The sequence below is a fragment of the Euleptes europaea genome, chromosome 1 (genome assembly GCF_029931775.1).
Source record: "Euleptes europaea isolate rEulEur1 chromosome 1, rEulEur1.hap1, whole genome shotgun sequence".
In the NCBI taxonomy this organism is placed as follows: domain Eukaryota; kingdom Metazoa; phylum Chordata; class Lepidosauria; order Squamata; family Sphaerodactylidae; genus Euleptes; species Euleptes europaea.
In genome coordinates, this window is record NC_079312.1 from 2,014,723 (window position 1) to 2,025,548 (window position 10,826).

The 10,826-nt window shown below is 45.5% G+C and overlaps 1 protein-coding gene across 1 annotated transcript; it reads left to right on the forward strand.

Annotated features, from left to right (window-relative positions):
* The first annotated feature begins 1,518 nt into the window (after window positions 1-1,518).
* LOC130493340 (zinc finger protein 420-like) lies at window positions 1,519-8,637 on the forward strand. Its single transcript, XM_056867055.1, has 6 exons — window positions 1,519-1,935; window positions 2,249-2,363; window positions 4,066-4,136; window positions 4,345-4,471; window positions 6,086-6,709; window positions 6,878-8,637. The coding sequence occupies exons 1-6, from the start codon at window positions 1,519-1,521 to the stop codon at window positions 8,635-8,637; spliced, it is 3,114 nt and encodes a 1,037-aa protein (XP_056723033.1).
* The last annotated feature ends 2,189 nt before the right edge of the window (window positions 8,638-10,826 follow it).

The following is a 10,826-nucleotide window of genomic DNA, read 5'->3' on the forward strand; positions in this document are numbered from 1 at the left end:
TTTGGGCACATCCTGCTGTGCGCCTCCTGCCTGCGGCGCTGCAAGCGCGGCCTGCCAGTCTTCCAGCTCCGCTACCCACCGGCCGAGACCCTGTGCGACTTCCAGCGACACACACCTTACCTGTACCTGCACTACGTGCTCTATAAGGTGAGGGGCACGCCCCCTGGAGACTATCCAGCTGCACAATCCTGTGCAGAGCAACTCTGCTAGCATGGGATGAAGTGGGGATGTTAATGTATGACTTGTTTTTTCTAAACTAAAACCTCAGTATTCATGTTAAATTGCTGTGTTGGCACTTTGCGATAAATAAGTGGGTTTTGGGTTACAGTTTGGGCACTCGGTCTCTAAAAGGTTCGTCATCACTGCCCTACACCATGCAGGAAATTCACAACTACCTCCCCCACCACACCACGAGTGACCCCTACTCCATGCCCAGAAGATGGCAAAAAAAAAAAAAAAAATCTCAAGGATCCCTAGCCAATTTGGCCTGGAGGAATATTGCTTCCTGACTCAAATTGGCAATCAAATTGGCAATCAGTATGCAAGAAAGGGACATGAGAGCTGAAAATTCACAGAGTTTAATTGTGGAACTCCCTGTCCCAGGATATGATGATGGCTGCCAACTTGGAAGGCTTTAAGAGGGGAGTGGGCATGTTCATGGAGGATAAGGCTATTCATGGCTAGTCGTAAAAATGGATACTAGTTACGATGCTTACCTATTCTCTCCAGTATCAGAGGAGCATGCCCATTATATTAGGTGCTTTGGCACACAGGCAGGAAAATGCTGCTGCGGTTGTCTGGTTTGTGGGCTTCCTGGAGGCAACTGGTTGACCAATGTGTGAACAGACTGCAGGACTTGATGGACCTTGGCCTGATCCAGCAGGGCCCTTTTTATATTCTTATGATGCATACCTATTCTCTCCAGGATCAAAGGAGCATGCCTAATATATTAGGTGCTGTGGAACGCAGGGAGGATAATGCAGCTGCAGTTGTGTTGTTTGTGGGCTTCCTAGAGGCACCTGGTTGGGCACTGTGAGTACAGACCACTGGACTTGATGGACCTTGGTCTGATCCAGCATGGCCTTTCTTATGTTCTTATGAAACTTTCCCAAAGAACCCAGCCAGCATATCTAAAAAATCTTGGTGTGTACAAAGGAAGGGGCCATGGCTCAGCGGTAGAGCATCTGCTTGGCATGCAGAAGGTCCCAGATCGAATTCCCAGCATATCCAGTTAGAGGGTCTAGGCATGTAGGTAATGTGAAAGACCTCTACGTGAGACCCTGGCTAGCCGCTTCCCATCTGAGTAAACAATACTGACTTTGATGGACCAAGGGACTGCTTCATGTGTTCATAGGTAAATGATATTACAAACCACAAATGGATCTTTGGTTCTGATCCATTGTGTATTTCCATTCTCTTTTGTCTTCCTTCTTACACATTTCTATCTGACTCTCCCCTCTCTCTGTACTTAAAGGCATCTTTTCACATTCAGAGGTGACCCAAGAGAAAGGGAAGGAGATGGAAGAGCAGGACCCGGAAGGACCTGGCAAGAGATCAAGGAAAGGCCCCCAGCCCATCCAAGCTGGGAGTGGCGTTGAATTCTGGGAGAAAGCTGAGCCAGAGACCTGGGATCAGGAGCCTCTGAATTCAGAAGTACATTGCCAACACTTCCGTCAGTTCCGCTACTGTGAGGCCGATGGGCCCCGAGAGGTTTGCAGCCAGCTCCATGGACTTTGCAATCACTGGCTGAATCCAGAGAGACATACCAAGAAGCAGATCCTAGACCTGGTGATCCTGGAGCAGTTCCTGACCCTCCTGCCCCAGGAAATGCAGTGCTGGGTCAGAGGATGTGGGCCAGAGACCAGTTCCCAGGCAGTGGCCCTGGCTGAAGGCTTCCTCCTGAGTCAGGCAGAGGAGAAGAAGCAGGCAGAACAGGTGAGGGGTTTTCTTTCCATGTATTCCAATTCAAACAATGATATCCAACCATCTCCTAAAACTTCGCTGTCTGATATTTGTTCAAGTGTTAATTATAATACAATACAGTTATCCAAATGGGAGATTTAAGAACCTGCTTTAGCAGCCAGTTCTTCTTGAGAATTTTTTAATCCCTCCAGATAATTCACCAGGGTTGAAGGAAAACCCTACCAGGTCTGCTGATAGAAAGGTGTAGAGTCTGGGAGTCACGCACGATCCATTTCTTGGGGTCTTCCATTCCTTCTCTTACCCCACTCCTTTGCTGCTGTTTTAGAGGTGGGATCTATCCATGAAGATGGAAGCCAAGTTCTGTGAGAGGGAAAGCGCTCCATTGGAAGAAGGGCAGCGGGGCCAGGGCCAGGAACGTGCCCAAGATGCCCTCTTATGCGGTAAGGAGTATGACAACTGACCCCCAGTCGTGTACCAGTAGAGAAATCGAAATCACTGAGTTCAGTAAACTCAAAAACCATAATATTGTCGAAGGCTTTCACGGTCAGAGTTCATTGGTTCTTGTAGGTTATCCGGGCTGTGTAACCGTGGTCTTGGTATTTTCTTTCCTGACGTTTCGCCGGCAGCTGTGGCAGGCATCTTCAGAGGAGTAACACTGAAGGACAGTGTCTCTCTGTCCTTCAGTGTTACTCCTCTGAAGATGCCTGCCACAGCTGCCGGCGAAACGTCAGGAAAGAAAATACCAAGACCACGGTTACACAGCCCGGATAATCTACATGAACCTATAAAGATGTTGTTTCAGGCGACAGAGTGACATGCTGAAAATGAAGCATGGGGAAAGAGTGACCTCCATAAGGCATAGCTAAACTTATGGAAAAGTGGACTCAGGTCAGATGACCCACGACTCCCAATCAAGGTAGACTCTTGGGACGTCTGGATGGTTCTAACCAGTCTGAACTGGAACTATGTTCTCAGGGGAAAAGAGATCTCATCCCCCTCCCATCTTCCCACAGATATGCTGGTTCAACTAATTAGGATGGGATGAGCTAGTGACCTTGATGGTTCTGCCCATTAGTGTAACGAGCTACCAGTGTTGTTTGTGAGAACAGAGTGAGCTAGGCCTATGGAAAATTTCTGAGTGCTGAATCTTAGAGGCACAAAATAGAGAATAGTGATGTATCAAAGAACAAAATGATTCTTCTGTCTTCACAAGAACTCATTGTGCCTGGATAGGATTGGGGCACCCAGTGAATTTGATGGGTAGAGAGTTCTGGTCAGGAAAAAAAAGAGATACTTCACTCAACTTTTGGCACTCAAAGTGATGTCTTTGAAAGGGGATTAGACAAATTCATGGAGGAAGTTCCTCACACTGATTACAATATTCATATCCCACCTTTTTTGCATTAGAGGGACTCATCCTGGCTCAGAAGTAAATATAGACAACTGCCAACCAGTTGCTAGGGGTCAGTAACAGTGGGAGAATGTGTTTTGTGCTCATGCTTAGCGGGGCATCTAATATGCCACTACAGGAAATAGGATAACGGACCAGGGATGCCGGGCTTTGGAGTGGCATGCCCAGCAGCTTTGGGGAGGGGCTTTTGGCGGATGTGATGTCACCTTGATGTTTCCTCTGGCTGAAAACCCAGATGTGGCATTAGTTGGTTAGTAGACGCTCCAGGCACTCACTGATATTGCCATGAATTTCAAGATGTGTTCAATTCACCTCTAGTTCTTTAGCCGGATGTGACCGTGAGGTGCCGTGCAACGTCATTTTCACCTCCCTCTTTTTCTCCCACCAGCCTAGATTCAAGGGCGTGGGTGTGGGAGAATAGCCTGCCTGGGTCTTTTCTCTGATCCAGCAGAGATGCTGATACGTATTTGAGCTCCAGCATTCACAGAACAGGTTTAAAGTATCACAGGAGTCTGAAATGTAGCAGCAGTATTTAGAGCTCCTTGAGGTTGATGGGTGCTTTTTGCTCCTCTTCTGCCTCTCCTACAATTTACCACAAAGTGTTACAATTTTTTTAGCGAACATAGGGCAAAGTGTCATAGCACTATTCAAGTGTGAAGCACTATTCAAACAATCAAACAAAATAGGAAGTCAAGGCTAACACACTTTCTTCCACTTTTCTTCCCTCGCAGGCAGTGAAGAGACAGTGTTGATCCATTTTGTTTGCGAAGGTGTGGAAACAGCTGTTGTACCTCCAGTCCAGGTAAGCAAGATGAGCAGGGGACAGCCCGGGTCCCCCCTCCTTTCTCAAAGGGGCTTTTCTCCTGCAGTTGTTGTTAAGGGGCCCAGGCAAGAGGATCTGAATGCCACTCTTTTTATACATGGCAAGCTACTTTCCCAGAACACCTCCTTCCAAAGTGACATCTCTGCTTGCAATGATCTTTGACAAGGGAATCTGTTTTTTCCTTCAGTCTCCAGTTTCCTTTGGGGAGGTGGCTGTGTATTTCACTGAAGCAGAGTGGGCCTTGCTGGATCCAGACCAAAAAGCTCTCTACAGGGAAGTCATGATGGAGAACTATGGGAGCATGGCTTCTCTTGGTAAGATGCCAAAGGTTCAAATTGCTGTCATTAGGATTGTGCCATTGAGCTTATGTGCGAATCAAAATCATGTACACCAATATGTTGAGGCCTGCCCTGTTAGTTGATCCCTTTTGGGAGCCTCAAGGTGGTGGGGTGGCAGCAAAAGCGATATTCAGTATGCCTGGTAGAATGCCCCAAGCGGCCTGGCTGGCCCAGGGGCAAAAGAGGCCAGTGATGTGGCCATCTCCCAAGCCATAGAGGGTGTCCTGGCTGAGGCCAACATGAGACTGAGAGGCCCTCAGGAAGACTCTGGAAGGGGCCCCATCCTAATTTCTCAGTTTCCAATGTTTGCAACACACTTGTCCCCCAGATGGGATTAATGTCATCATCTCTGGCTGTTTGTGGGATGCAGCCATCCCCCTTACACTGGTTGGAATTGTGGGCTTTCATCTTGACTAGGTTTCCATTTTTCCATTCTCTTTCTCTCTCTCTTTCTCTCCCCCCTCTCCCGCCTGGAAAGGCTCTAGTCTGGAGAAAGTAGCTCAATTCACCACTCCTCCACATGAGGCCAGCTGGGTGAACTTGGGCCACAGTTCATTCAAAACTCTCTCAGCCCCACCTACCTCACAAGGTGTCTGTTGTGGAGAGAGGAAAGGAATGTGATTTGTAAGGCACTTTGAGACTCTTTAGGGTAGAGAAAAGTGGGGTATAAAAGCCTCTTCTATATCTCTTCTGTTTAGTCACACACACAGATCAATAGCAGAGACGCAAAAGAGTTGCATGACAACTCAAGTGTGAACAGTGGGGGACTTATTCTTTGCCACTGTCACATGGGGAGAATGGGGAGGGATAGGAAGAATATAAAAGCTGCTCACCTGGGGGGCCTGGCTGGTAATAAGGTGTGACCAGCTACTCAGTTGGGAGAGAAAGAAAGTCTGATAAAGGAAATACAGACCGATTAGTGAGCAGTGTCTGATGGCTTGCTTGGCTTCTTGCGTAGGTTCTGATTGGACCTCTTTCTTTATTCCAGCAGCACATATAGAGGAGACAGTAGGGGGATTTCAGGGGTTCTCTTTGGAAAAAGCCATGAATGAAGACTCTAAAGAAAATGTCGAAGATGGAGATGAACTACAGAGGCAGGAGGGAAGCCACACACACAAAAGGAGTGATAAGTCCATTCCGTCCCAAGGAGGAGGCTTCCATGTAATCACAGTCCAAGAAGAAAGTTCAACCAAAACAAGAATCAACAAAGGCCTCCATGCTAATCAGAGAAACCGCTCCAGGGAAAATGAAAGTGTGGTCTTTGGAAAACCCTTTAGCAGAAACCTGAGTGTTATTTCTAAGAAAATAATTTCCTCAGGGGAGAAATCATATGATTGCATGGAAAGCGAAAATACTTTCAGTCGTAAATCAGCCGTTACTTCACATCAAAGAATTCACTCTGGTGAGGAGCTGTGTAAATTATTACACTGCAAACCAAACCTTTCTGATGCAGCAGGCTTTCATGTTACTTTAAAATGCATATTAATGTACCCTTCAATATAGAGCAGGAAAAAGTCACTGAAATTTTTTGCTTGTGGATGATCAGACCTCCTTGTGTACGTTCTAACGAGATCTCTCTTTTCATTCCAGCAGGGGACGATCAGTGGAAGGTGGGTGATGAGGAAGTGCACCAACTCTTAACAGATGAAATGAAGAGTGAAGATTTTAAAGGAAACTTCAGGAATCAAGGCAGACCTAAGTGGCAGAAAGGATGTCACATGGCTGAGAAGAACAATAAACCAATTTCTGGCAATGGGCGGGATTTCCGTGAACGAAGCCACACGGTGGAGGAAGCATATAAGTGTTTGGAGTGTGGAATGCATTTCTCAGATCAAACCCAATATGATATCCATTTGCAAATGCACAGTGGAAAGAAGACCCATCAATGCTTGGAGTATGGCAGGAGCTTCCTTCATAGAGCAGAATTCCTTAGACATCAAAGAACACATAGAGAAGAGAAACCTTATAACTACGAAGACTGTGGCAAGAGCTTCTCACAGAAATCAGACCTTTTTGAACACGAAAAAATTAATTCAGGAGAGAAGCCATTTATCTGCACGGAAAATGGAAGAATGATCGCTTGTGGAAGAAAAGGAAATGCACTTTTCCCGAAGGATAGAACAACGAGGGGACATAGATGCTGTTGGTGTGGAAAGAACTTCAGATGCAGATCGAAGCTCCTTGTGCACCAAAAACTACACAAAGGGGAGAAACATTTTCAGTGCTCAGTATGTGTAAAGAGATTCAGTCGCCGTGACACTCTTCAGCAGCATCAAAGAACGCACACAGGGGAGAAACCTTTTGAATGCTCAGAGTGTGGAAAGAGATTTAGTTGCAGTGGCAATCTTCAAAAGCATTTAAGAATCCACAAAGGGAAGAAACCTTTTGAATGCTCAGAGTGTGGAAAGAGATTCAATAGCAGGGGAAATCTTCAACAGCATCAAAGAACACACACAGGGGAGAAACCTTTTGAATGCTCAGCGTGTGGAAAGAGATTCAATCGCAGTGACCATCTTCAGCAGCATCAAAGAACCCACACAGGGGAGAAACCTTTTGAATGCTCAGAGTGTGGAAAAAGATTCATTTGCAATAACCATCTTCAGCTGCATCAAAGAACCCACACGGGGGAGAAACCTTTTGAATGCTCAGTGTGTGAAAAGAGATTCAGTCAAAGTGGCAGTCTTCAAATGCATCAAAGAACCCACACAGGGGAGAAACCTTTTGAATGCTCAGAGTGTGGAAAGCGATTCCGTCACAGTGGCAGTCTTCAACAGCATCAGAGAATGCACACAGAGGAGAAACCTTTTGAATGCTCAGAGTGTGGAAAGCAATTCAGACACAGGAGCAGTCTTCAACAGCATCAAAGAATGCACACAGGGGAGAAACCTTTTGAATGCTCAGAGTGTGGAAAGAGTTTCAGTCGGAATGGCCATCTTCAAAGTCATCTAAGAACCCACACAGGGGAGAAACCTTTTGAATGCTCAGCATGTGGAAAGAGATTCAGTCGCAGTTTCACTCTTCAACAGCATCAAAAAACTCACACAGGGGAGAAACTTTTTGAATGCTCAGAGTGTGGAAAAGGATTTAGTTGCAATGGCGGTCTTCAAACACATTTAAGAACCCACACAGGGGAGAAACCATTTGAATGCTCAGAGTGTGGAAAGGGATTCAGTCGCAGTTTCACTCTTCAACAGCATCAAAGAACTCACACAGGGGAGAAACCTTTTGAATGCTCAGAGTGTGGAAAAAGATTTAGTTGCAATGGCGGTCTTCAATCGCATTTAAGAACCCACACAGGGGAGAAATCATATGAATGCTCAGAGTGTGGAAAGAGATTCAGTCACAGTGGCAATTGTCAACTGCATCAAAGAACCCACACAGGGGAGAAACCTTTTGAATGCTTAGAGTGTGATAAGAGGTTCAGTTGCAGTAGCCATCTTCAACTGCATCAAAGAACCCACACAGGAGAGAAACCTTTTGAATGCTCAGAGTGTGGAAAGAGATTCAGTCAAAGTGGCAGTCTTCAACAGCATCAAAGAATCCACACTGGGATGAAACCTTTTGAATGCTCAGAGTGTGGAAAGAAATACCGTTTCAGTGGTAATCTTCAGCAGCATCAAAGAACCCACACAGGGGAGAAACCTTTTCAATGCTTACAGTGTGGAAAGAGATTCACTTACAGTGGCCATCTTCACAGCCATCAAAGAATGCACACAGGGGAGAAACCTTTTGAATGCTCAGAGTGTGGAAAGAGATTCAGTCAGGGCAGCTATCTTCAAATACATCAAAGAACCCACACAGGGGAGAAACCTTTTGAATGTTCAGAGTGTGGAAAGAGATTCAATAGCACAGGCAATCTTCAAATACATCAAAGAACCCACACAGGGGAAAAACCTTTTGAATGCTCAGAGTGCGGAAAGAGATTTAATTGCAGTAAAACTCTTCAAACACATCAAAGAGCCCACACAGGGGAAAAACCTTTTGAATGCTCAGAGTGTGGAAAGAGATTCAGTCAGAGTAGCCATCTTTATATACATCAAAGAACCCACACAGGGGAGAAACCTTTTGAATGCTCAGAGTGTGGAAAGAGATTCACTCGCCGTGGCACTCTTAAAAAGCATCAAAGAATCCACACAGGCTAGAAACCCTTTGAATGCTCAGAGTTTGGAAAAAGAGTCAGACACAGTTGCCATCCTGAAGGGAATCTATGAACCCACACAATGGAAAAACCTTTTTGAATGCACAGTGTAAGGCCCCTGTCTCCTCCTCTAATCTGATCCGCCAACTTCTCTCAATTTTTGAAGCGTGCCCCCTTGGAAGCCTAAAGTACAATGGGGAGATCTTTCAGATTGGTTTCAGAGGGTCATCTGCCTGCCAAGTCCAGACCACATTTCCATCATGGAGGCAGGATGTCACTAGGGCTTTGATGAAATCCCCCCCTCATAGCCTCTACAAAAATATCTCTACTTAAAAGAAATTTAAAGCAATGCAAGGCAATTTCCAGTTAATGGACCATCACCTCTGAGCAGCCATAACATCTGATCGACTCAGGCACGCCAGCTGCTTTTAAATCCCCCCATCTTTGAATATCGGTTGTCATTCCTGACGCTTCCCACTGAAGTTTGAAGGGAGTTACTTCAAAAAGTGTAATCAAATTCAAATTTTATTTCTTGAATCATTCATTATCATGGAAAAGTCATGATCGTTCATGATCATGAAAAACTGGGAGCCCAGTTTTGTGAGAAGGGTGCGCCAGGTTTTCCCCATTACCTGGGTACTCCTGTAACCTGTAACTGCTTTGCAGGACCCCCCATCACTGGACTTCTGCTGCACAGGAATTCTCGGCTTCTCACTGACCTTGGATCAGGTAATATTGATCTCTTTATCCTTACCTGTTTCCCCATTCCTTTCCCCATTCTTAGTTTTGTATATGTGTGTGCTATTTCTTAGGGAATCAACTCTAAGGTGCTTGCTGTAGATTATTTACAATTATACTGCTTTTTATTCAGTTGTATCTAATAAAATTAAAATTATAATCACTCCACCTTTTTTATAATTTTAGTTTTGGTTTCTGAAAGCTAATTTCCCTACTCTGGATCCAGTGTGGGATGATAGATTTACGGTGGAGAATGCGCTGGGCAAGTCACGGGTCTTAAAGCCTGAAGTGCCTGGCCAACACTTTCTTTAAATTTCATGTACATTGCGGGGGGGGGGAGGGGAATCTCAGTGTGATTCCTTGCTTGATGAATCCCAGGGCATTAGTACTATATTATTCGAGAGAGAATGTTTGGATTTGTTTAGGGGCAGTTTAGGATGTTTTCTTTTCCCCTTTCTCTCTGTGAAGCTGAAGGAGAAGTGACTAGTGGAGTTCCTCAGGGATCTGTGCTGGGCCCTGTGTTCAACATCTTTATAAATGATTTGGATGAAGGAATAGAGGGGATGCTTATTAAATTTGCAGATGATACTAAATTGGAAGGGGTAGAAAATATGGTAGGAGACAGAGCCAACATGCAGGATGATCTTGACAGGCTGGAGAAATGGGCTAGAACTAATAAAATGCACTTCAACAAAGACAAATGTAAAGTTCTGCATTTAGGTAGGAAAAATCAAATGCATAATTATAGGATGGGGGAGACTTGTCTGAGCAGTAGTGTGTGTGAAAAGGATCTTGGGGTCTTAGTAGACCAAACACTGAACATGAGTCAGCGGTGTGATGCTGTAACTAAAAAGGCAAACGCAGTCTTGGGCTGCAACAACAGATGTATAGTGTCCAGATCACGCGAAGTGATGGTATCGCTTTACTCTGCTCTGGTTAAACCTTAACTAGAGTACTATGTTCAGTTTTGGGCACCACAATTTAAGGAAGATGTAGACAAGCTGGAACGTGTCCAGAGAAGGGCAACAAAGATGGTGAGGGGCCTGGAGACCAAGTCCTATGAGGAAATGTTGAAGGAGCTGGGTATGTTTAGCCTGAAGAGGAGAAGACTGAGAGGGGATATGACAACCATGTTCAAGTACTTGAAGGGCTGTCATATAGAGGAGGGTGCCGAGTTGTTTTCTGTTGCTCAAGAAGGTCAGACCAGAACCATCGGGTTGAAATTAAATCAAGAGTTTCCGTCTAGACATTAGAAAGAATTTTCTAACAGAGCTGTTCCACAGTGGAACAGGCTTCCTCGGGAGGTGGTAAGCTCTCCTTCCCTGGAGGTTTTTAAGAAGAGGTTAGATGGCCATCTGTCAGCAGTGCTGATTCTGTGACCTTAGGCAGATGATGAGAGGGAGGGCATCTTGGCCATCTTCTGGTCACTAGGGGTGTGGAGGGGGGAGGTAGTTG

What these genes read in the sequence shown, in the direction of transcription:
- LOC130493340 (XM_056867055.1), top strand. Translation starts at nt 1,519, where the DNA reads ATGGAAGAGCAGGACCCGGAAGGACCTGGCAAGAGATCAAGGAAAGGC. An exon ending in CTGTTGTACCTCCAGTCCAG is followed by an intron (nt 4,137 to 4,344) that starts GTAAGCAAGATG and finishes TTTTTCCTTCAG; the next exon opens with TCTCCAGTTTCCTTTGGGGA. An exon ending in ACTACACAAAGGGGAGAAAC is followed by an intron (nt 6,710 to 6,877) that starts ATTTTCAGTGCT and finishes AAGGGAAGAAAC; the next exon opens with CTTTTGAATGCTCAGAGTGT.